Source organism: Salmo salar, chromosome ssa01 (genome assembly GCF_905237065.1).
Source record: "Salmo salar chromosome ssa01, Ssal_v3.1, whole genome shotgun sequence".
NCBI classification, from domain to species: domain Eukaryota; kingdom Metazoa; phylum Chordata; class Actinopteri; order Salmoniformes; family Salmonidae; genus Salmo; species Salmo salar.
In genome coordinates this window covers 86,863,247-86,891,168 of record NC_059442.1, presented here as the reverse complement: position 1 = coordinate 86,891,168, position 27,922 = coordinate 86,863,247, and the positions used below count along the sequence as shown (strand labels likewise).

The window sequence follows — 27,922 nt, the reverse complement described above, 5'->3', positions numbered from 1 at the left end:
TGCTGTACCAGGCAGTGATGCAACCAGTCAGGATGCTCTCAATGTTGCAGCTGTAGAACCTTTTGAGGATCTCAGGATCCATGCCAAATCTTTTTAGTTTCCTGAGGGGGAATAGGCTTTGTCGTGCCCTCTTCACGACTGTCTTGTTGTGTTTGGACCATTCTAGTTTGTTGGTGATGTGGACACCAAGGAACTTGAAGCTCTCAACCTCCTCCACTACAGCCCCGTCGATGAGAATGGGGGCGTGCTCAGTCCTCCTTTTCCTGTAGTCCACAATCATTTCCTTAGTCTTGGTTACGTTGAGGAATAGGTTGTTATTCTGGCACCACCCTACACTGTGTTAACTAACCTCCAAACGAGCTTCAATGCCATACAACACTCCTTCCGTGGCCTCCAACTGCTCTTAAACGCTTGTAAAACCAAATGCATGCTCTTCAACCGTTCCCTGCCCGCCCGCCCAACTAGCATCACTACTCTGGACGGTTCTGACTTAGAATATGTGGACAACTACAAATACCTAGGTGTCTGGCTAGACTGTAAACTCTCCTTCCAGACTCATATTAAACATCTCCAATCCAAAATTAAATCTAGAATTGTCTTCCTATTTTGCAACAAAGCCTCCTTCACTCATGCCACCAAACTTATCCTCGTAAAACTGACTATCCTACCGATCCTCGACTTCAGCGATGTCATTTACAAAATATCTTCCAATACTCTACTCAGCAAACTGGATGCAGTCTATCATAGTGCCATCCGTTTTGTCACCAAAGCCCCTTATACCACCCACCACTGTTGTGACCTGTATGCTCTAGTCGGCTGGCGCTCGCTACGTATTCGTTGCCAGACCCACTGGCTCCAGGTCATCTATAAGTCTATGCTTGGTAAAGCTCAGCTTATCTCAACACACTGGTCACGATAACAACACCCACCCGTAGCACGCGCTCCAGCAGGTATATCTCACTGGTCATCCCCAAAGCCAACACCTCCTTTGGCCGCCTTTCCTTCCAGTTCTCAGCTGCCAATGACTGGAACAAATTGCAAAAATCTCTGAAGCTGGAGACTTACATTTCCCTCACTAACTTTAAACATCAGCTATCTGAGCAGCTTACCGATCACTGCAGCTGTACATAGCCCATCTTTAAATAGCCCACCCAATCTACATACCTCATCCCCATATTTTTTTTATTTACTTTTCTGCTCTTTTGCACACCAGTATTTCTACTTGCACATCACCATCTGCTCATCTATCACTCCAGTGTTAATTTGCTACGTTGTAATTACTTCGCTACTATGGCCTATTTATTGCCTTACCTCCTCACGCCATTTGCACACACTGTATATAGACATTATTATTTTTTCTATTGTGTTATTGACTGTACGCTTGTTTATTCCATCTGTAACTCTGTGTTGTTGTTTGTGCCACACTGCTTTGCTTTATCTTGGCCAGGTCACAGTTGTAAATGAGAGCTTGTTCTCAACTAGCCTACCTGGTTAAATAAAGGTGAAATTATTATATATATTTTTTAAATTAGTGATGAGCTTTGAGGGTACTTTGGTGTTGAACGCTGAGCTGTAGTCAATGAATAGCATTCTCACATAAATGTTCCTTTTGTCCAGGTGGGAAAGGGCAGTGTGGAGTGCAATAGATATTGCATCATCTGTGGATCTGTTTGGGCAATATGCAAATTTGAGTGTGTCTACGGTTTCTGGGATAATGGTGTTGATGTGAGCCATTACCAACCTTTCAAAGCACTTCATGGCTACGGACGTGAGTGCTAGGGGTCTGTAGTCATTTAGGCAGGTTGCCTTCGTGTTCTTGGGCACAGGGACTATGGTGGTCTGCTTGAAACATGTTGGTATTACAGACTCAATCAGGGACATGTTGAAAATGTCAGTGAAGACACCTGCCAGTTGGTCAGCACATGCCCGGAGCACACGTCCTGGTAATCCGTCTGGCTCCGCAGCCTTGTGTATGTTGACCTGTTTAAAGGTCTTACTCACGTCGGCTACGGAGAGCGTGTTCACACAGTCGTCCGGAACAGCTGATACTCTCATGCATGCCTTCTAATCAGCTTCACTGTTCATGCCTTGTACATTGGAAAATGTGCTATGTGGGAAGATTGAGGGAGGCTGTGCTCTGACTCTCGTGGCCTGGCTGGTTCACCTTAGCCTGGGTACCAGTCTGTTCGTGCTATCATTCCACTTCTTACCAGTCCTTAATAAGGAGTGTCAAGAAGGGGAGTGATAGTACAGACAGACTGGTACCCAGGCTAGGTTCACTTAGCCCTGGAGAAAACCAGGTTCACTCTGAACTCTCAGAGATGTTACCAGTGCAGATGCATCATGACTTAGAAGAAAAGTTTTGTATAGCCTTTTTAGGTTTTGTATGGACGTAATAACCAGCTTCACTAGAGAGAAAGAAAACATTACATATCCTTACACACACACACACACACACACACACACACACACACACACACACACACACACACACACGTTAACCCGGTGAATTAGAACCTTAGTGGGCAGGGATTTACCCAGGGGCCTGGCCAAGCAGGACACACATCAACTAGGAAGGGAAGGAACATTCAGGACAGAACCGGAACACAAATCTACATTATAACACTCTTAGGCATCCTTCCACAGAGGACATGATATAAAACAATAAACCACCCACAGCATAGTGATGGGGTATAACTGTACCCTAGCTGATGATATGAGAGAAAGATTCAAGGAAATGTGTGTTACATGCAGTGTGTCCCCTTACGAAAAAAAGAGTGCAGTATAACTGCAGTATGCTGCAACTACTGAATAAAAAATGATATTTTTTACTGCAGTAATTTTGCAGTGTAATTGCAGTTAGAGTGTAGTTATTCTGGAATTACGGGATTCAAAATACCACAGTCGACTGCAGTTACTGCAGTTTCAAAATTGCAATCTTTTTTTGTAAGTGTGTGTGTGTGTGTGTGTGTGTGTGTGTGTGTGTGTGTGTGTGTGTGTGACTATTCTGTGGAGGCATTCTGAAATTCAAACAGTAGCTAATTTATTTCTTGCTGAGCATATTTCTGTCAATATTTACTAGCAGCAGGGGCCTTTGCTTCAGTGGTCAAATAACACTAGCAACATGTGCAACAGACCCATAAGCTACTGATAATGCATGAGGGTAAAGAGATGTGGAGAGTGAACTGTTTTGGCGTATCTGAGGAAGAAAGAGGACACATACATCAGTACACACTTTGTAGCTAGCAGACTTACGTCTCTTTGGCTGATCATGTTTGTGTTTTAGTGAGATTAACATCAGTGGGTGGTTTTCAATGGGTTATGGAAGCTGTATTGGTTTAGTGTAAGTCAAATCTGACCTCATGGCGACTTAATGTAAGGTGACATGACACATGGCTGCTACTAGCCCATCACAGCTAACTAGCCGGCACAACACAGCTAACAGCTAACTAGCCCACCACAACAACTAGCGCAACACAGCTAACTAGCTAGGGCAACAAAACTAACTAGCTCAACACAGCTAACTAGCTAGCACAACACAGTTAACTAGCTAGCACACAACAGCTAACGAGCACAAGACAGCTAACTAGCTAGCACACCACGGCTAACTTAGTAGGACTAACATGTATGTGTCTTTCTGTGTCTGTGTTTTCAGTTGACGGCTGCATACACAAAGCGGCAGGCTCCTGTCTGTATGAAGAATGCATTACACTCAAAGGCTGTGAAACCGGCAACGCCAAGATCACCTGTGGCTACGACCTACCGGCTAAATGTGAGTACCATTTAATCCATTATTATCCCTGTTCCAATTTTCCCTGCCATGGGTGCTGTTTTGATGCTGCATCCTACACTACGCTGCATTTGTGTCCTTTACAATACCTGCAGTGAATATGGTTAATTCTATATGGTGCATACCAGCTCATTCTATATGATCCATACACATTGAACATGATCCCCATGAAACATGTCGCTGAACATGTGAAACGTTTGACATGATGTTGCTGCTATGCATTACAGCCAATCGGATCATTGTAACAACATGACTGCCAACCTAATTATCACTACACCACCCACCCACTAGCTACAAGATCCCAGTTAACATACCCCGTAGGCAAAATTGGTTGCAATGATGTGCAGTGTATCCCTTCTGTAAGACATTGTTGCCAGTGATGTCTGCAACATTACATAATGACTACAGTGACATTGTGAATCACCCCACTGCCTCACTGCATACTGAATTACATTGGGGACATTTGAGTCATTTTAGGATGAATCCTATCAATCAGCCCATCGAGTTTACAGTCGCTTGCACACTTTATTTATTTATTTTTGGATATAGAACGACAGTTCCATCATCATTTATTAGTAGTGATTGGCCATTACTGATGAATGGGCTCTTATTATTAGCAGAGTCGTTATCATTATGATGGGTAGGTGCTTGTTCTACGCCCTGTTGGAGGTTCCATCTGTACACAAAGTATGCATCCCAAATGGCACACTATTCCACTTTACAGTGCACATTGGCTCTGGTCAAACACTGCACTATATAGGGAATAGGGTGCCATCTGCAAACAAAGACATTAAGGGAAACATTTGGTAGTAACTTGATTGATATTTTATCCTTGATTTATCCAGTTAATGGTTCACATAACTCTCCTCATGGTGAGTTATGGAGATCGTCATTCCGTAGAAGGCTGTCGTTGTTTTAGGCTTTTTCGGGGAAGGAGGTATATAACATGCATTTGTCTGCGAGTGTGTGTGAGAGAGAAAGAGAAAGAGAGATAAAGAAAGAGAGCGAGAGAGAGGTAGTAGTCTGGCAATGGATGAAGAGGTGTGTCTGTGGACACAGCTGGATTGGGGGAGTGATGAGGGTGATAGATGACCATGGGTAATTATTTGTAATGCACCTGCCACACTTAAAAAGGTGCCACAAACAACATTCCAAACAAAGCTGTAATAATATGGTTGTGTTAGGGTTAGGGTTTATAGTGTGGAAAACAAGTGTCTTTTGCTTTGGTACAGTTCTGTCAAACTGTATTAAACATCTCAGTGGTAGTGTCATTTCCCTGAATAGTTTCTGTAAGACAGAGAGAGGGTGCCTCCCAAATTGTACCCTATTCCCTATATAGTGTACTATTTTTGACCAGAGCCCTATAAGCCCTGGTTGAAAGTAGTGCCCTATAAAGGGAATAGAGTGGCATTTGGGACTGACCCAGAAACAGGACCCAGAGAGCCTGTGAAATTAGAAGAGGGTTGGAAGCAAATGAAAGTTGTGGAGAAATTGGTTTGTGTTTAATGTGTCTTAAAGCTGTCAAACAAGCCAAGCAGATAAACCAATGAGTCATGCAGGATGATAGACAGACAGGTGGTTCCATTGATTGCTATGGAAAACACACGTTCACACACGGTTCGTTCCATTGTCTGCTATGGCAACACTGCCTGACACTTCCATAACAATTTAATAACCTATGTCAAATGTCACAGTTTAATAACTTACTATGTCACGATATCACAAACAATCTAGGGCTGTGGACGCATCTTCTGTAGGGGAGAGTGGTTTAAGTTTTTTACATTCAGCAGCGATAATGCCCTGTATTACGCCTGGGAAGAAAACACTTTCATTTGGTCAACTTGCATTTGGCTCAACTCCTACAGTGCATTTGGAAAGTATTTACACCCCTTTACTTTTTCCATATTTGTTACGTTACATCATTATTCTAAGATGGATTAAATTGTTTTTTTCCCCTCATCAATCTACATACAATACCCCATAATGACAAAGCAAAAACAGGTTTTTATTAATTGTATCAAATGTATATAAAAAAGGAAAACTGAAATATCACATTTACATAAGAATTCAGACCCTTTACTCAGTACTTTGTTTAAGCACCTTTGACAGTGATTACAGCCTTAAGTCTTCTTGGGTATGACGCTACAAGCTTGGCACACCTGTATTTGGGGAGTTTCTCCCATTCTTCTCTACAGATCCTCTCAAGCTCTGTCAGGTTTGATGGCGAGCGTTGCTGCACAGCTATTTTCAGGTCTCTCCAGAGACGTTAGATTGAGTTCACGTCCGGGCTCTGGCTGGGCCACCCACTCCTGCATTGTCTTGGCTGTGTGCTTAGGGTTGTTGTCCTGTTGGAAGGTGAACCTTCGCCCCAGTCTGAGGTCCTGAGTGCTCTGGAGCAGGTTTTCATCAAGGATCTCTCTGTACTTTGCTCCGTTCATATTTCCCTCAATCCTGACTAGTCTCCCAGTCCCTGCCGCTGAAAAACATCCCCACAGCATGATGCTGCCACCACCATGCTTCACCGTAGGAATGGAGCTAGGTTTTCTCCAGACCTGACGCTTAGCATTCAGGCAAAGGAGTTCAATCTTGGTTTCATCAGACCAGACTTGTTTCTCATGGTCTGAGAGTCTTTAGGTGCTTTTTGGAAAACTTCAAGCGGGCTGTCATGTGCCTTTTACTGAGGAGTGGCTTCCGTGTGGCCGCTCTACCGTAAAGTCCTGATTGGTGGAGTGCTGCAGAGATGGTTGTCCTTCTGGAAGGTTCTCCCATCTCCCAGAGGATCTCTGGAGCTGTGTCAGAGTGACCATAGGGTTCTTGGTTACCTCCCTGACCAAGGCCCTTCTCCCCCGATTACTCAGTTTGGCCGGGCGGCCAGCCCTAGGAAGAGTCGTGGTGGCTCCAAACTTATTTCATTTAAAAATGATGGGTGCCACTGTGTTCTTGGGGACCTTCAGTGCTGCAGAAATGTTTTGCTTCCCTTCCCTAGATCTGTGCCTTGACACAATCCTGTCTCGGAGCTCTACGGACAATTCCTTCATTTTTGCTCTGACATGCACTGTCAACTGTGGGACCTTATATAGACAGGTGTGAGCCTTTCCAAATCATGTCCAATCAATTGAATTTACCACAGGTGGACCCCTATCAACTTGTAGAAACATCTCAAAGATGATCAATGGAAACAGGATGCACCTGAGCTCAATTTCGAGTCTCATAGCAAAGGGTCTGAATACTTATGTTTTTTATTTTTAATACATTTGCAAAAACGTAAAAAAAGCTGTTTTCGCGTTGACATTATGGCGTATTGTGTGTAGATTGCTGAGGATTTTTTTCATTTAATCAATTTTAGAATAAGGCTGTAATGTAACAAAATGTGGAAAAACTCAAGCGGTCTCAGTACTTTCCGAATGCACTTTATATTTGTTAGTACAGTGTCCAGTAGAGGTTGGTGTTTTGAAGCAGCTTGGAATCAAAGAAAACACCGGAACCACGGCGAAATCAGTGGAATCTCGCATTTTGCAACACACGGTTTGAAAAAGTATGTGATCAAACGAAGCTTCAGACGTCATTGATGACAAACTTCTGATAAAGTGATCCACGCATCGCCACACTGCTTCGACGTTAGCTGCTTAGTGATTTTGACGCATGCCTCAGAGCTCCGGTATCAAACGTAAAATCAGTAGATATTTCTGTTTAAAGGGAGGAGAGTGTCAAGTGCCTCAGTGTTTGAGCATTTCTTGGAAAAATGCAACTAAATAAGTAAACGTGTTTATCACGGACGCACTACGGCTCTGTGGGCAGCAACACAACAACATGCTTTAGCTTGTTATGTTGTCTGTAAAATACCTATCATTTTGTGGTTTCCCTCTTCTGACCCTATGACTAAAAAAGACCAGCTGTATTCTAATCTCCAATCTATATCTAAAATGCCTGTAGCTATATGGCCTTCCTCTCCGAACTCTTCACAGAAGAACCTGCGTTTTGTGCCCTTTAATACACAGTACTACATAGAGCCATGGCTACATCAAGTAACTCCCGCAAGCAGTAAAATCTGATTTAGAAACAGATAAAAATACACCTTATGGAACAGCTGGACTGTGAAGAGTCACACATACAACCACATAACATACACACTACACACACGTACAGACACTTAAGGCAGCCCCCTTCACCTCTCTGAGGGGTTGGGTTAAATGTGGAAGACAAATTTCAGTTGAAGGCATTCAGTTGTAAAACTGACTAGGTATCCCCCTTTCTCTTTCCTTTCCCTTAATATGGTCCTAAAGTGGTCCTAGCACAGTCCTAACACAGCCTTAATACAGTCCTAACACGGTCCTAACACGCTCCTAAAGCGTTCCTAACACAGTCCTAACACGCTCCTAAAGCGTTCCTAACACAGTCCTAACACGCTCCTAAAGTGGTCCTAACATGGTCCCTCTCCACCATGGTGAGCGTGGCCTGCCACCACTACCCCAGGTCCCTGACAGGAAAGTCCAGGATTAGCATTAATGGCTGTTAATTAACTGAATGCATTCAACTGAAACGTGTCTTCTGCATTTCAGTGAATCAGAGAGCTGCGGGGGGCTGCCTTAATCGACATCCACGGGAACAGTGTGTTAACTGCCTTGCTCAGGGGCAGAATGACAGATTTTTACCTTGTCAGCTTGGGGATTTGATCCAGCAACCTTCCCAGACAGGTGTGTGTCTTTCCAAATCATGTCCAATCAATTGAATTTACCACAGGTGGACTCCAATCAAGGTGTAGAAACATCTCAAGGATGATCAATGGAAACAGGATGCACCTGAGCTCAATTTTGAGTCGCATAGCAAAGGGTCTGAATATTTATGTAAATAAGATATTTTTTATAAATGTGCAAACATTTATAAAAACCTGTTTTCACTTTGTCATTATGGGGTATACCTTCAGGCTCTGATCAGGCCCTACACCCAAACAAGGGCACTGCGTTCATCCACCTCTGGCCTGCTGGCCCCCCTACCTCTGAGGAAGCACAGTTCCCGCTCAGCCCAGTCAAAACTGTTCGCTGCTCTGGCACCCCAATGGTGGAACAAGCTCCTTCACGACGCCAGGACAGCGGAGTCAATCACCACCTTCCGGAGACACCTGAAACCCCACCTCTTTAAGGAATACCGAGGATAGGATAAAGTAATCCTTCTACCCCCCCCTTAAAAGATTTAGATGCACTATTGTAAAGTGGTTGTTCCACTGGATATCATAAGGTGAATGCACCAATTTGTAAGTCGCTCTGGATAAGAGCGTCTGCTAAATGACTTAAATGTAAAATGTAAATGTAAATGGGTATTGTGTGTAGATTGATGAGGAATCGTTTTTATTTAATCAATTTTATTGAATAAGGCTGTAACGTAACAAAATGTGGAAAAAGTCAATATGAGTATGAGTTTGTAATGCTAATCACAAAAAAGAGAACAGCAAATTGATTGAAATAAGTCTTGTCAGTTAGTTTTCTCTTCAATATAACACTTCTCCGCTGCTAAACACACCCCCAAAAAAGTATATTTATTTTGTTCCTCTTGTTCTCATTGCTGTCATCCCTACTATTTTCACTGTTGACTGCTCTTGCAAATTGACAGCTTTTTTGACTTCACTCTATCTTCCTTCTTTCTGTCTGTGAATGCTAGGCTTTATCTAAATAACTATTTTCTATGGTTCCTTCCCAAATGGCACATGTAGGAAATATAATGCACTACTTTTCACCAGAACCATGTTCCCTGGTTGAAAGTAGTGCACTATGTAAAAAATAGGTTTCCATTTGGAACTCTATCTGAAGTCTTTATCAGAAGTCTTTCAGACGTTCATATTATTTTCTTTTTGTAATGAATTGTCCTTGTGTGACTTAATATTTGTTGTCCTCTGCCTACGCAGCCATTCTGAGCCTGTCTCTACGGAGTGTTCTATTCTCATTTGATCAATTCATAAAAACCTCACAAAACATTCTCGTGCCCCTCACAAAATGAACAATACAGCTACAATGCCGAAGACAAAGGTTTTACAAAGGTTTGTATTATGTTTGTATTATGTTTCATTTTGATTTGCTGGCAATCAACATTTCCTCATTTGTTTTGATTGACATGAGAGCTTCTCATGGTTTGCTCAGCCTGGTTTGTATTTCCTGCTTTGCCCCTTTTTACACTCACACACACACACACACACACACACACACACACACACACACACACACACACACACACACACACACACACACACACACACACACACACACACACTTACTTATATAATAAATAATACATATAGATTTAGGATCTTAATTTGAGCTATTTTGTCACAGCAAAATAATCCTGCAGCAACAGGATTTGAACACTTCATAATGTTGCTTGACCGGTGGTTAGGCTATTAGCTGTCCAAAAGTAGGCTACTTGAAAAGTACAATATTGTTAATATAACCGTGTGTTAGTGTGGGTTGTCAGTCACTTTTTTTTTTTCAGCAACAAAATAGTGATCAAAATAAAATCCTACATCTGTAGAAAATTTGTATGGAGTATTTGGATTTCGCTTGTGGTGTTTAGTTCAGGGCTTGCCTACGTGTGTACATATAAAGGATTTAGACACTCTATTTTTTCATACAAACACACAATTATGTACTCTCCCCCAGGCTAATGTAAATGAAGTGTACTTACTGAAATTGAGATGAAGCTAATTCAAAGACGTTTGCCTTTTCATCATTCTCGCTTACTAATGAGGTGAATGTTGTCAACCCCAGAAAATATAGAAATTCACTTTATTCATTTCTCCTTTGAATATTAATGTTTTTACTTGTGTATGTTTCATAAACTATTTGATTTGAAGTTGTTAGTGATGCTGGATTTGACTAATGATTAAAACAGATACTGTTTGGGTAATTGAAACACGGGCTGGCTTGGCTATCAGCCTGTGTGGTGTGGTCTATACAGAGGCCATATTTTGACAGTCAGATCTCTATGGAAGAGTCATATATCCATGGAAATCGGGTCAGAGTCACACTAACTCTCCATAGGTATGAGACTCTAAGCTAATATAGCCACCATACACTACGTCACTCTGTGGAAAAGCTTCACTGCTTCACTGCAGATGAATCATTTGGGTAAAGAACCACACAGAATCCCAACATACATCATATTGTTCCTTAGTATCACACAATATAATCAGGTAGTGTTTGGGAACACATCAGAGTCAAACTTCAACATAACAGAAGGACGTCATGGCTGCTACCGCGGCAGTGTGATTGTGAGTGTGGGGCGCTGGTATGTTAATATATGTACAGTACCTGTCAAAAGTTTGGACACACCTACTCATTCAAGGGTTTGAATTTATTTTTACTGTTTTCTACATTTTAGAATAATAGTGAAGACATCAAAACTATGAAATAAAACATATGGAATCATGTAGTAACCAAAAAGGTGTTAAACAAATCAAAATATATTTTATATTTGAGATTCTTCAAAGTAGCCACCCTTTGCCTTGATGACAGCTTTGCACACTCTTGGCATTCTCTCAACCAGCTTCATGACCTGGAATGCATTTCAATTAACAGGTGTGCCTTGTTCAAATTTCTTTCCTTAATGCATTTGAGTCAATCAGTTGTGTTGTGACAAGGTTGGGGTGGTATACAGAAGATAGCCCTATTTGGTAAAAGACCAAGTCCATATTATGCCAAGAACAGCTCAAATAAGCAAAGTGAAATGACAGTCCATCATTACTTTAAGACATGAAGGTCAGTCAATGCGGAACATTTCAAGAAATTTGAAATTATATTCAACTGCAGTCACAAAAACCATCAAGCGCTATGATGAAACTGGCTCTCATGAGGACCGCCACAGGAAAGGAAGACCCAGAGTTACCTCTGCTGCAAAGGATAAGTTAATTAGAGTTAACTGCACCTCAGATTGCAGCCCAGATAAATGCTTCACAGAGTTCAGGTAACAGACACATCTCAACATCAACTGTTCAGAGGAGACTGTGTGAATCAGGCCTTCATGGTCGAATTGCTGCAAAGAAACCACTACTAAAGGACACCAATAATAAGAAGAGACTTGCTTTGGTCAAGAAACACGAGCAATGGACATTAGACCAGTGGAAATCTGTCCTTTGGTCTGATGAGTCCAGGTGACCAGTTGAAAGAATGCAAAGCTATCATCAAGGCAAATGGCAGCTTCATTGAAGAATCTAGAATCTAAAATCTAAAATATATTTTTATTTGTTTAACACTTTTTTTGGTTACTCCATGATTCCATAAGTGTTATTTAATAGTTTGGATGTCTTCACTATTATTATACAATGTAGAAAATAGTAAAAATTAATAAAAACCCTTGAATGAGTAGGTGTGTCCAAACTTTTGACTGGTACTGTATGTAGTCGCCAAAGTTCCGGAAAACCTCTTTAATTGAGTTTTCCAGAGTAGCTTTGGCTCTCCCTCCCCCAAGTCACATACACATAGCAGAGTTCTCCTCTCCTGTCTCAGGGTGCTGATAAGAGCAAGTCCAAATAACCACACACCCGTTCTTTCACTAAGTCAAGGTCTAAGGTAGAATAGTATTGCTCTACCATATCCGAGTTCTATGAGATGAAATACATTCTGTAGTTGTGTTGAAAGGAATTATCTCCATTTAACTGAGCAGGTCGAGACTCTTATCTTAGTATTGAATATGACTCAATAGGACTTCTCTCAAACAGCTTCTAACCCTTGTATGTAGGGTTGTTCTCAAGTACAGTATCGGTTGTATTTTTGCTGTATAGTACATTGTAGTTTTATACAGTCACCTTGAAAGCATCATGAAAGAGTATTATTTCTGTCAAAGGTATGTTGAGAGAGAAAAACAGAGCGAGAGAAAAAGAGATATATAGAGAATAACAGAGATATATAGAAAGAAACAGAGAGAGAGAGAAGCAGAGAGAGAGAGATAGACAGAGAGAACAAGATTATTCTTCTCATCAAATGTAAATCTCTCCAACCAACTGGCATCAGGCACAGATCACAATCGGTCAAGGGCACAGGTAAATGATATCACTTAGCTAATATGGAAATGATAAGAAAAGGAGGGAAGGTAATGCAATAAGAAATAAAATGCTTCCTCATGTCTGGACAAAGACTTGGTTTGCATCCCAAATGGCAACCTATTCCTAATATTGTGCACTACTTTTGACCAGGGCTCATAGGGGTACAATTTGGAGGGGAGGGGGGATATGAGTACAATTTGGGACGCAGCCATGGTGTCTCAAAGGAACGAGTTTGCCCCTCAGTGGAAGTAGCTCAAAGTAATGATGTGAAATCCTAGTTGTTCTTGTTTGGAGCTTTGACATGATGCGCTGAGCCAATTGAAAATTGAAATGACAACTATAAAACCCGGCCATTGATGAGGTTGTTTTTTTTCTATCCTCAGACAAGAAAATGATCGTCCATTAGTCCTCCCTAAGCAGTTTAGGCTGAGGCTCAGTGGTTGACAAACCACCCCTCTAAGGCCCCATCCCTAATGGCAGCCTATTCCCTATATGGTGCACTACTTTTGACCTGGGCCCTATGGGGAATAGGGTGTCATTTGAGACTCACTTGAGAGAGTACCTATTCACATCTGGGACTGATTATGATGGTCAGGCCAATGATTATTAATCAATGACAGTCATTATCCACGTAGCGTTGTAGAAAGACTCCAAATAAAACCCTGTCTGTCTATTACATCTGACAGGGAAATTGTCTATTTGGCCCTTGGATGTGTCTCAAATGGCACCCTATTCTCTATATAGTACACTACTTTGACCAGAGCCTTATTTTGACCAGGCCCCATAGGGCGCTGGTTAAAAGTAGAGCACTAAGGAATAGTCCTTGTGATACAGTCCTTGTGTTGCATGAGTTACATGAGTTTTTATGTTCATCTGAAGACTTTGTGGTTAGGAAGTCAGTCAGCCTTAGCCTGGTCCCAGAGCTGTTTGTGCTGTCTTGCCACGTCCTGACAATGATCATAGGAGTTGAAATGACCACACAAACTGATCTTGGATCAGGCTAAGTTAATTTATCCATAGATTTATTAAACAGTAGTTTCACATTTTAATGTCACATGCACAAGTACAGTGAAATGCCTTTCTTGCAAACTCAAAACCCAACAATGCAATGATCAATAACAATGTAATACTAGAAGAAAAACATACGAGAAATAAGAACAGTAAATATGAAATACACAATAAAGTAAGTAAGCATACTATATTCAGGAAATATTTAAAAAGACAGTTCCAATACCATATTTATATGTGCAGGGATACTAGAGTGATGGAGGTAGATATGTATATGGTTAAGGCGACTAGGCAACAGGGTATGAGATAAACAGAATAGCAGCAGCTTGTATGTGAGTGGGTGGGTTGAGTCACTGTAAATGTATGTGCATATTATGTGTAAATGAGCAAATGATGTAGTGATTGTTTGTGTGTGTGTTGGAGTGACAGTGTGTGAGTGTGTAAGGGCCCTGTGAGTGTGCATATAGACAGTGCAAAGATACAAAGTTAACTCGGATAGTCCGTGTAGCTATTTTGTTAGCTTTTTATCAGTCGTATCGCTAGGGGACACGTATGCTTTGTTTTAAGAGTGTGTCCCCAAAATATCCCCAGAGTTGTGTTTTGCAGGCTTTTAAGTTGAGCATTTATTTTAAAGTTCATAAAGTTTAGAGTTTGTAACTGTTTGCCTTTTTGTCTCTGGTGTATGCTATATTCATGGAGAAGAAACTAAAGCTATCTCTTCATTAACAAACAGAGAGAAAAAGAGAGAGAGAGAAAGACAATTTGAGAAAAAATGCTTGATTAAATATTAATCCGTCAGTTGATGTTAGAATTTTCATTCCAAAATATTTTGGTAATGTGGTCATAAAAATAGGCTAAATATAAAAAAGGACAACAAGATCAAAAGCTGTGATAAATTATTAAACCAACACTAGAAACTCATCTATTATTTGTTGTGGGTGGCAGTGGTAGTTCTTCTTCTGTATGAGAAAACAAAATGATAAGTTGTTTGTCATGATGATTCTGACCTGTCTGGGGTCAATGGTCTACTAATGACAGGACAGTAACCAACTGTATTAGCTGAAAAGTTACTCCACTGTGTCTCCTTAAACAGGCCAGGGAGCTCCTGTTCAGAAGGACCTCTCACTGAAGCCTTGTATCACTGCTGGATGCTGACACGTTTAGCTTGTCTGGATTTGTGCTCTTAGCTAGCACATGGACAAGCAGTACTGCAGTAGTCAGACAGTACACAAATTACCATAGCTGGATCCATCATTTATTTTTGCACTACACAATACACATTTGTGAAAACAGAGTCAGCACTTGAATGCTAGCTAGCTAATGCTCAGGAACAGGTGCAATAACCTCTTGACGGTCGCCTAGGATAGGGGGCGCTACAGCGATTTTTGAAAAAAATGTGTGCCCATTTTAAATGGCCTCCTACTCAAACTCAGAAGCTAGGATATGCATATAATTAATACTTGTGGATAGAAAACACCCTAAAGTTTCTAAAACTGTTTGAATGGTGTCTGTGAGTATAACAGAACTCATATGGCAGTCAAAACCCCGAGACAGATCGTAACAGGAAGTGGAATTCTGAATTGCGGACTCAACTTCATCACTTTGCCTATATGTCCCCAGTCTTTGCAAAGTGGTTTGAGCCTTCTACTGTGAAAACTGACACAATGAGAGTCTGTGGAACGTGGTCACGTGAGGAGGGCCATCACCATTATGACGCCGGCGCCCCTGGCTACCCTCCCCTTTCGAAACGTTTTGAAAGACAATGCAACCGTCCCCCTTGAATGTTATTGGAGCTCTGGTTGAAAAAGGCCCTAAACATTTATGTTATACAACGTTTGACATGTTTGAACGAACCTAAATGAAAAAAATGCATTTTGTTGAAAGAGGAGTCCTGCGCACGACGGAACTTTTGGAGCAGCCTTTAGAACGCGCTAACAAGAACAAGCTATTGGAACATAAAGGATTAACTTTTTCGAACGAAAATACATTTGTTGTGGACCTGGGATTCCTGGAAGTGCCTTCTGATGAAGATAATCAAAGGTAAGGGATTATTGACAATAGTATACAAGAGTAGATTTGATATGCGATTGTTCCAAGATGGCGCTGACCTGTAACGGTAGCCTATTTTTCTGAGTATCGCATCCCTTTTTATCGCAAAGTGTGATTACCCAGTAAAGTTATTTTTAAATCTGGCATTACAGGTGCTTTCAAGAGATATTCATCTATAAATCTTAGAATGACAATATTACATTTTAAAAATGTTTTCGAATAGTCATTTAGTAAATTGTAGCACTGTTTCACCAGATGCATTTGAGGGAAAATAGTTAGTCAACGTCACGCGCCGATGTAAAATGCTGTTTTTATATATAAATATGAACTTTATCGAACAAAAGAACGCATGTATTGTATAACATGATGTCCTAGGAGTGTCATCTGATGAAGATTGTCAAAGGTTAGTGCTGCATTTAGCTGTTTTTTGGTTATTTGTGATGCATGTGGTTGGTCGGAAAATGGCTATGTGGCTACTTTTACGATATACTCCTCTAACATAATCTAATGTTTTGCTTTTGCTGTAAAGCCTTTTTGAAATCGGACAACGTGGTTCAATTCAGGAGAGGTGTATCTATAAAACGATATAAAATAGTCCTATATTTGAAAAAATATATATATTACATTTCGTTATGCTAATGGAGATAGGATACGGGACGGAGCCCGTCTAGAGGATAACTCCAACCCCTTACATATTGGGTTAGTTAGATCAATTCATGCATGGGGAAACATATACGCTACATTAAAAGAAATTATTTTAAAAATCAACCTGCAGCAGCATTCTGGAAAATATTATAATGAGGCCCCTCCCATGTCTTTTTCACTCTGAGAGAGCTAATGGAAATGAACTCAACACAGTCGAGTAACAACAACACCATGCGATTGAAAAAAAAAAAATCTGAATCAAATGTCCTGTTCAGTTGTGCTGAAATGTAGGTAAGGTGAAAGACATTCCTAACACTGATCTGAATAAAAGGCATGGAAATTCACATACATTTCTAATGACTAAATGAACTCCAAACAGGACGATGGGAAAGTAAACACTAGTGTTGAAGATCTGAGCACTTAGGAGATATAGGTGTTCTAAAGATTGGAAACGTTCTGGAAAAACGTCTGTGTTTAAGATGAGAATACTTATTGGCAAATCTAAATGCCTAATGTTTAAGTTTTAAACACAGACGTTTAGGTTATAAATGTGTCACATGTTTCATGTTTTTACTATGTAGGAATTAAGCTAGCTAGCCTGTTATGCTAGCGACGACGTTAACCGTTTAGCTAGCTAGCAAGCTAAATATATGGCTCTGTCTGGCACTGGCGGAGTATGTGGTAACATTAGTTACAGTGTGGTAAGGGTGGATTCAATTATTTCTTCAACATTTTGCTAGCAACATTAGCAAAGCTAGTTGCACAGTCACATTGGCTACCTAGCAACATGACATAATTTGAAATTCTGGAAGCAGTGGAAACACAATGCAAGCTAGATATAGCCCACCAAGGCCAGCCCAACCCAACTCAATCCGGGTTGACTTCAAAGTGCCAATGGAAACAAGGCTTGAAACTATTTCATGTTTCTCTCTGCCCTTTTCCCCTTTGGTGTGCTTGGATTTCAGATGTGCATGTGGAATTGCTCAAGGGACGGGAATCAGAGTTGAGTTTCAGAGTTTAGATACGCGTGTGGAACTCAGACTTTTGCGTAAATCATTCATTGACGATTTGAAGTCAATGGGATATTTTATTTTTATTTAAGCACACTCAAGTCAGAAGACCGCACTCAACGAGCTGTATAATGCCATAAGCAAACAAGAAAATGCTCATCCAGAAGCGGCGCTACAAGTGGCCAGGGACTTTAATGCAGGCAAACTTAAATACATTTTACCTAATTTCTACCAGCATGTCACATCTGCAACAACATAAAAAAACTCTAGTCCACCTTTACTCCACACACAGAGATGCGTACAAAGCTCTTCCTCGCCCTACATTTGGCAAATCTGACCATAATTATATCCTCCTGATTCCTGCTTACAAGCAAAAACTAAAGCAGGAAGTACCAGTTACTCGCTCAATATGGAAGTGGTCAGATGACGCGGATGCTGAGCTACGAGACTGTTTTTCTAGCACAGACTGGAATATGGTCCGGGATTCCTCTGATGGCTTTGAGGAGTATACCACAATAATTGCATCGGTGACAAACCAAAAGCCATGGATTACAGGCAACATCCGCACCGAGCTAAAGGCTAGAGCTGCTGCTTTCAAGGAGCGGGACACTAATCCGGAAGCTTATAAGAAATCCTTATTATACCCTCAGACGAAATATCAAACAAGCAATGCATCAATACAGGACTAAGATTGAATCCTACTACACCGGCTCTGATACTCGTCAAATGTGGCAGGGCTTTTAAACTATTACGTACTACAAAGGGAAACCCAGTCGCCAGCTGCCCAGTGATGCGAGCCTACCAGACGTGCTAAATGCCTTTTATGTTTGCTTTGAGGCAAGCAACTCATGAGAGCACCAGCTGTTCCGGACGACTGTGTGATCACGTTCTCAGTAGCCGATGTGAATAAGACCTTTAAATAGGTCAACAATCACAAGACCGCAGAGCCAGACAGATTACCAGGATGTGTACTCAGAGCATGCACAGACCAGCTGGCAAGTGTCTTCACTGACATTTTCAACCTCTCCCTGACGAGTCTGTAATACCTACATGTTTCAAGCAGACCACCATTGTCCCTGTGCCCTAGAACCCCAAGGTAACCTGCCTGAATGACTACCGCCCCGTAGCACTCACGTTTGTAGCCATGAAGTGCTTTGAAAGGTTGTTCATGGCTTGCATCAGCACCATCATCCCGAAAACCCTAGACCCACTCCAATTCGCATACCGCCCCAACAGATTCACAGATGACACAATCTCAATTGAACTCCACACTGCCCATTCCCACCTGGACAAAAGGAACACCTATGTGAGAATGCTGTTCATTGACTACAGCTCAGCGTTCAACACTGTAGTACCAACATCACTAAGCTAAGGACCCTGGGACTAAACACCTTCCTCTGCAACTGGATCCTGGATTTCCTGACGGGCCACCCCCAGGTGGTAAGGGTAGGCAACAACACATCTGCCATGCTGATCCTCAACACGGGGGCCCCTCAGGGTTGTGTACTTAGTCCCCTCCTGTACTCCCAGTTCACACACGGACTGCGTGGCCAAGCATGACTCCAACACCATCATTAAGTTTGCTGACAACACAACAGTGGTAGGCTTGATCACAGACAATGATGAGACAGCCTATAGGGAGGAGGTTAGAGACCTGGCAGTGTGGCGCCAGGACAACATCTCCCTCAATGTGAGCAAGACAAAGGAGCTGATCGTGGACTACAGGCAAAGGAGGGATGACTACGCCCCCATTCACATCAACAGGGCTGTAGTGGAGCGGGTCGAGAACTTCAAGTTCCTTGGTGTCCACATCACCATCAAACTATCATGGTCCAAACACACCAACACAGTCGGGAAGAGGGCACGACAATGCCTATTCCCCCACAAGAGACTGAAAAGATTTGTCATGGGTCCCCAGATCCTCAAAAAGGTTAGACAGCTGCACCATTGAGAGCTTCCTGACTGGTTGCATAACCTGGTGTGGCAACTGCTTGACATCCGACCATAAGGCGCTACAGAGGATAGTGTGTACTGCCCAGTACATCACTGGGGCCAAGCTTCCTGCCATCCAAGACCTCTATACTAGGCGGTATCAGAGGAAGGCCCAAACAATTGTCAAAGACTCCAGCCACCCAAGTCATAGACTGTTCTCTCTGCTACCGCACGGCAAGCGGTACCAGAGAGCCAAGTCTAGGACCAAAAGGCTCCTTAACAGCTTCTACCCCCAAGCCATAAGACTGTTGAACAATTAATAAAATGGCTACCCGGAGTATTTGCATTGATACGCTTCTGTTTATTATCTATGCATAGTCACTTTACCCCTATCTGCATGTACATATTCCCTCACTTACCTCAATTACCTCAACTAACCTGTTGACTTGGTACCGGTACAGCCTGTGTATAGCCTCATTATTGTTATTTTATTGTGATACTTTTTTTATTATTGTGATACTTTTTTGACTTTAGTTTATTTAGTAAATATTTTCTTAACTTTTATTTTCTTAAACCTGCATTGTTGGTTAAGGGCTTGTAAGTAAGCATTTCACGGTAAGGTCTACACCTGTTGTATTCGGTGATAAATATAATTTGGTTTGAGTTGATGCGCAAGGTGAACTGTAATGTGAATCTCGTGGCCAATCCCGTTCTTGCTCAGCAAATACCTCCTTTATCAGTGATATTTTACACTATTTAGTCCACACTGTCACTGTACAAACTTAATGTACGTAGTTATATTTAACTCAATTATATACTACAATATAGTTCAAACTGTGAGGTCTGCCTGGGATAGCTGAATGTTCCAAAACAACGTTTGGACCAGTGGTGTCAAGTACATTTTTCCCCAGTGGCCTCGTTCGTTCTTCAGCGAGGTCCAGAGGGTCGCACTGAGAATTGGTTATATTTCCTTGCTGTCAAAATTTGGACCAAATATAATTTTTTATGCACCCTGACTGTCTAGCTTTATTTTCTGTGATTATAATCAAGCTGGACACGAAACTGTAGAGAAACTGTATACATTTAAGTCCATTATAATCTCTACACAGTTTCGATTTGGTTTTAGATATTTTAAAGTATATTGAGTTTGTTTTCCTACATTTTTATTGTATTTAATTATTATTAAGATTTTTTACTCAAACCACCTGAGGGCCGTATGTTTGACAGCCCTGGTTTAGACTGACAAGGGGAGAAAAGGGGGTGTTTTTATTTTCCAATTTTGTCTTCCTGTACATCTTTTCCTCAATTCTGTTTTTCTCCCTAGGGCTGTTTTAGATTGACACTTCCAACTCCTTCGCTGCTGTTTACAGTTCGTTTTGTTCAGAATGTAAGCATATGGTTTAAATAATTAATGATACTTGGATACCAAGAATGAAGGGTAACATTTCATTTGTTCCGATAATATATGTCCCTGTCATGTAGTTGCTAATTGTTTCTCTCTATTTCGGTTATATAATGAACGAACATATTGTGACTTCAGTTTGCCAGTCAATTAACACCATTGCAGCTTTTTTTTATCGCTTTGGTGCAGTTTTCACAAGTATGTGGTACATTTTCCTGGTACAAAACTCAAAACAGATCATCAAAAAGGCAGTTGTTTCAAAACTCTAAGCGCATTTTCAATTGACTAAGCCTGTGATAGCTAGGTGGGACAACAACTTATCTTAAGATGAATGCACTAACTGTAAGTTGCTCTGGATCAGAGCATCTGCTAAATGACTAAAATATCAAATGTAAAATGTACAACACACAAAATCATACACCCACCTTTTTCAGTGTTTATCTAGAAATACATGTTTCACATTGCAATACATGTTCATATAAAGTAATTGCCTTTCACAATGCAATGCTCACATTACTTTTGATATGATTATCTTCTCTTTTGTTAAGATACATTTTACTATTAATTAATCGGACTGGTCTTAATTGATGATCACTTAAACGTTTGGTAAACCTATAGATTAGATGTATTGTAAACGTGTTTGTCTTCTACCGATTTGGATAATTGCATAATGAAAATGTATGTATGTATCTAAGTAAAAACATAAAAAGTATGATATATACTCGAATGTACTACTATGATGATGACTATTATGATTTTACTTCACAGTGGATTTTAAGATTAGAAATGTACTGTATGTAACAAATCAAATCAACGTGTATTGCTTGCGTACACAGATTAGCAGATGTTACAGCATATGCAGCAAAATGCTTGTGTTTCTAGCTGATTTAGTGCAGTAATAAAATATCAATACAATACAGATACGCAAATAATACAGAAATTCAAAACAAGAAAGAAATGCATCCCCTACACAGGGAAACATGTATCCAAAGTGAAGTTGCTGGGGTCTTTTTGATGCGGGTTGGGGTACTGTAATACCTTAATATATACCATTACATAGCAGACACTTTTATCCAAAGGGACTACAGTCCAAACATTTTGGTATGTGACCCCAGTGGGAATGGAACCCACAACTCTGGTGATGCTAGTCCCATGCTCTGATGAACTGAGCCACGTACAGGACCACTACAGTAAATATGTACAATACAATACTGTAAAATACAATACGCAATTACAAGACTGGTGGAAGATGTATGATTGCCATCCGCATGAGCGTACCACCTCCCTTCAGGCTTGGATTCACAATGCCAAAAAGGTTTTCCCCAGGTGCATGAACAATGATGATATTTACTGTGATTTCGACGAGAACCAATGGCCATATGCTCAAGACAGGCTTAATGCAAACTATTGCCTGCTAAACATTATGTTTCTGTCATTTCTTTCATTTGATTACATTGTGAAAACTGTCTTCAATGATCACACCTTTGATCACACATGGGATAGAAATGATGAAAATGTAATGTTCAATCAATTGTATAGCCTAATGTGAAATCAATGTAATGTAATGTACAGTACTGTGGCGTACTACATTAAAGGGGCAGTCTGAAACATGTATGTTTTGCTGTTGGATTAACTGGTTGCTATAATAACTAGGTTTAGAAGATATCATTATGTTGTGCTTTGGTGGTTATATTTCACAGTAAACATATTTTCTCCATCAGTGGTTGTGTGGTGAAATATGTCTCCAAACAAAATGAATGCACAATGCAAGGTTTTGAACATAAGACTGGCTGCGTTACAAGTGTTACCAGTTGGGTTCGTTTTGTACATTCACCTCATACTTGTGAGAAAAAATAAATAATGCTAGTTGTGCATCTAAAAATAAAAATGGTATAAAGGAATATTATGGAATATCGTAGGTGTTATGGTAGGTTTCTTGCTCAAATGGGACTCCATTTCTTCCATTCCTCCATTTCACTTTTTCAATTTATTGCCTTGCGTTTGGAAATGAATCTACTTTAGCTATTGTGCTGTGTGTGAATATATTGTTAAATTGTGAATAGTTCTTACCCATGTAGCTAAGTGGTAAAAGGTTCTCATTGTGATTGAAACCAAACTGCTTTCTCCTCCTCTAGCTTATCTGTTTGGGGTTTATAGATTTCAGCCTTTGCAGTATTGCCTCCACCCAGGGCCTGGGTCTGAGTGTCTGGAGACAGAGAGAGTGTTATCCATGCAGGAGAGAGATGAGAAGAGAGAGACAGAGAGAGTGTTATCCATGCAGGAGAGAGATGAGAAGAGAAAGTGAGAGAGAGAGAGTGAGATTGAGGGAGAGAGAGAAAGGAAGGAGAGAGAGAGAGAGAAAGCAGGGCTTTGATTTTTCTCTAATCTAAACTTTTCTCTAAGGGGTTCGAGCACTGAATAGACTCAAGTACATTATGTTTCTTAAATGGCCTAACATCTATTCTAAACCCTGTAGCCTACAGTACAACTTGCGACTCAGCCGGGTTATGGAACCATTTTATTGATATGCCAGAGGACAGATTAACAAAAAAGATTTTCAACTGGGATAAAACACACAATTACCCTTGGACAGAGGAACTCAATGACATATTTAATGTATCTGATCTACAACACATATTTAGAAAGAAGTGACAATGCAATGTCCACATGATAAAACACAAGTTACCTACAAAGAAACATGGTTAACTGATATATGGCTAAATCCAAAGCTCTGACTTTATAACCAGATTAAACCCACCTATGGTCCAGAACCCTGTCACCTGTCACCTAACAAGAAATCAAAGATCCTTGTGTGCCCAGTATAAAGGTGAAATAAAAATAAAATTGAGAACCAGGATACTGCTTCTGGCAATTGAAGATGGTAGGTTCAATGCCATTAATGAAGAACAGCAGCTATGTACAGTCTGTGATTTAGGGGAGATCGAGAATGAAAGGCACTTTTTATTTTACTGTACTTTATATGCTGATTTTAGTGTAACCTCCGGGTTAGGGGAGGGTTTGGCCGGCAGGGATGTCCTTGTCCCATCACGCACTAGCGACTCCTGTGGCGAGCCGGGCGCAGTGCACGCTGACACGGTCGCCAGGTGTACGGTTTTCCCTTCGACACATTGGTGCGGCTGGCTTCCGGGTTAAGCAGGCATTGTGTTAAGAAATAGTGCTGCTTGGCTGGGTTGTGTTTCGGAGGACGCACTGCTCTCAACCTTCACCTCTCCGTACTGGAGTTGCAGCGATTAGACAAGACTGTAACTACCAATTGGATACCACAAAATTGGGGAGAAAAAGGGGTAAAAAAAGATATAAAAAATAAGCTCTGTCAGGTTGGTTGTTGATCATACCTAGACAGCCATTTTCAAGTCTTGCCATAGATTTTCAAGCTGATTTAAGTCAAAACTGTAACTAGGCCACTCAGGAACATTCAATGTCTTCTTGGTAAGCAACTCCAGTGTATATTTGGCCTTGTGTTTTAGGTTATTGTCCAGCTGAAACGTGAATTTGTCTCCAATTGTCTGTTGGAAAGCAGACTGAACCAGGTTTTCCTCTAGGATTTTCCATGTGCTTAGCTCTATTCCATTTCTTTTATCATAAAAAAAAATCCTTAGTCCTTGCCAATGACAAACATACCCATAACATGATGCAGCCACCACCATGCTTGAACATTTGATAAGTGGTTCTCAGTGATGTGTTGTGTGGGATTTGCCCCAAACATAACACTATGTATTCAGGACATAAAGTTCAATTCTTAGCATTTTTTTGTTGTTGCAGTTTTACTTTAGTGCCTTATTGCAAACAGGATGCATGTTTTGGAATATTTGTATTCTGTACAGACTTCCTCCTTTTCACTCTGTCATTTAGGTTAGTATTGTGGAGTAACTACAATGTTGTTGATCCATCCTCAGTTTTCTATCACAGCCATTAAACTCTGTAACTGTTTTAAAGTCACCATTGGCTTCATGGTGAAATCCTTGAAAGTTTTCCTTCCTCTCCGGCAACTGAGTTCGGAAGGACGCCTGTATCTTTGTAGTGACTGGGTGTATTGATACACCATCCAACATGTAATGCTCAAACGAATTTCAATGTCTGATTTTTTATTTTTACCCATCTACCAATAGGTGCCCTTCTTTGCGAGGCATTGGAAAACCTCCCTGGTCTTTGTGGTTGAATCTGTGTTTGAAAATCACTGCTCAACTGAGGGACCTTATAGAGATGAAGAAAAAAAAGTTAAATCATGTTAAACACTATTATTGCACACAGAGTGAGTCCATGCAACTTATTATGTGACTTGTTAAGAACATTTTTACTCATTAACTTATTTAGGCTTACCATAACAAAGATGTTGAATACTTATTGACTCAAGACATTTCAGCTTTTCGTTTTTTATTAATTTGCACAAATTTGTCATTATGGGGTATTGTGTGTTGGCCAGTGACACAAAATCTCAATTTAATCAATTTTAAATTCAGGCTGTAACACAACAAAATGTAGAATAGGCCAAGGAGTGTGAAAACTTTCTGAAGGCACTGTATAAGTATGATCATTTTATTTGGACATATACAGTGTTTTATAAGCCCATGTGGGCTAGGCGTCATGAAGATGCATGACATTATAATACTATAAACCAATCTAGCTAGCTAGCTAGCTAACACGATGTAACCTACTTTCTGTTTTTACTTCACCATCCAGGTATGACTTTCTTTTTCACTATCCAGTCACAGATGAACGCAGTCACATGTATAACACCCTGTTAATTCCCAGGGTGCTATAAACCTATCTAGAGAAACACCAGTCAGTGGGAGCGGAGAGAGAGGTTTCTGCTACTTATCTGTGTTTACACTCTATCGTTCTGAAGGTCATTTCAATCATCATAATCCTTCCTCATCATCTACCTCCATGGGGCTCCAGATGCTGCAGCTACACACACACACACACACACACACACACACACATATATACAAGCAGACACACACAAGCACATACGCATGATATTTATAGTATCTGCACCTGGACTAATAATTCTAATGATTAGCATTAGCGTGATAAATCTCTCTCTCTCTCTCCCAGTGATATCTATGAGAGATGTCCTCCATGCCCTATTTAATCTGAGAGACTGGGCCGTCTGTTAGTCTCGCTCTCCACTCAGCAAACACTGATAAATCACAGCAAAGTACCCACTCTTAGTAAGTGGCACATAGCTCATTGTGATTTAATTAACCCCCCCCCCACCACCACCACCACCACCACGCACCCTGAAACATTATCATTCAGCAGAGTACGTTTGTCAAGCGGCTAGATCTCCACCCAATCTGTCGTCAGAAACGTTAAAGGGTTGGTTCACCCAAATTACAAAATTACTTTTTATCTATGGACATTTTGTTGGGTGAACTATCCCTTTAAAGCCAAAGGACACACCATACTAATGTGTTGATTTGTGTTCAAGAATGCGTCCCAAATGGCACCCTATTCCCTATGTAGTGCACTACATTTGACCAGGGCTCATAGAGTTAAAAGAAAACTTGTAAAGAAGAAGATATTTTCTGGATTGGCTGTCCTGAAACTAACTGTAACCCTCCTGCGACTAACCACAGACGAATATAAGATTGCACTAACAATACTATGAATACTTATAATCTTGCAATATGGGAAATTCAAAACAAACATATCCACACTGTTTATAAACCCCAGAAAGAGTAGCTGCTGCTTCAGCAACAGCTAATGGGGATCAGAATAAAATACCAAAAAATACCAAATCAACACTTTTTTGTCTTCTCCATATGAAACCATCAATCATGTTCCAAACGGAATCTTTTCCAAATTCTAATATCGCTTAGCAAGGACAAGGAGGAAATTGCACTCATTTTGTCACCAGTTTTCAAACAACAACACCCGTGTCGTGTTTATATTAGGTGTTTGCTGCTTGTTCTGTAGTTTTAGAGTGGTATTAACATAGCACAAACCACAGCAGTCTGGCCTGCAGATATAACATGTGGTTTCTGTTAGGGGTGGTGTGAACTATACAATAGCCCAATACCTTATTCAGAAAAGTGCTAAAAGTTCCAAACACAAACCACCTGTATAGTATCCTGATCTAGACCTGAATGTTAGGTCTCCTCCATCTCCTCCACTATAATTCCATGTGAATGTGTCATTCTAAAAGGCACTCAAAGTCACGCTGAGGCTGAATCTGAGAAACACACCACACCATTATGGTCGTTTTACTTTCCATTTTTATAGAGTCTCATTTCCGCATTTCTCCAAGTGTTGCCCCTGGAACTACTGCACACAGAGGCCCCTGTGTATGGCCCAGCCTGCCCATTAGGACTTTATAGAGAGCCATATGCACTTTTATTGGAAGGTTAATGGATTCTAAAGACCAGAGCACAAGTCTAAATCCACAACATTAAACCTCAGGACCAGAACGCTGGGCTAGGCCCCCGGTCACATGACTATAATATACTATACGGGAGAATTAGCTGATACATTTTGTATCTCTCTTTATTTTTCTCTTTCTCTCTCATTTGTATTATTTCGCTCTATTTCTCTTTCTTTTTCTCTCTCTCTCTCTCTATATATATCATTCTCTCTCTCTATATATATATATATCATTCTCTCTCTCTCTCTTTCTATATATCACTCTCTCTCTCTCTCTCCCCCCCACCTCCCCTCCCCATTCCCCCATATTAAATATCAACAACATACTTGGAATGACAGTGAAAAGAACATAACAAAAACAAAAAAGACAAAACACGTCTTAAACATTTTAATTCCTAAAAGCCTAATGAGTGGAACTAACCACATCAATTTAGCACTGGAAGATCAAGGACTGGAGGAAAGGGTTTTACGGCAGCAACAGGCTGTACTGCTGCACAATTAACTGTAAAACGAACGGCTTCACAGGAGTGTGCGTGTGTGTGTCATAATTAGCTGTGAAACGGTTCTACAGATGTCTGTTGCTCCCTGGTCCTAATTGGGTTTTTATTCTCTGTCTTTTAGATAAGAAGTAAACAAAGATAATAGATATTGCAATAGCTTCTAACTTCTCC

The 27,922-nt window shown here is 40.7% G+C and overlaps 1 protein-coding gene across 2 annotated transcripts in view; it reads left to right on the top strand.

Annotated features, from left to right (window-relative positions):
- macrod2 (mono-ADP ribosylhydrolase 2) overlaps positions 1-27,922 on the top strand; it is a 1,144,633-nt gene that overhangs the window by 457,197 nt on the left and 659,514 nt on the right. For both annotated transcript variants that reach the window (XM_014207733.2, XM_014207725.2), the window contains exon 5: positions 3,656-3,772. In XM_014207733.2, the coding sequence (XP_014063208.1) occupies positions 3,656-3,772 (117 nt within the window). The remainder of the gene's footprint in view (positions 1-3,655; positions 3,773-27,922) is intronic.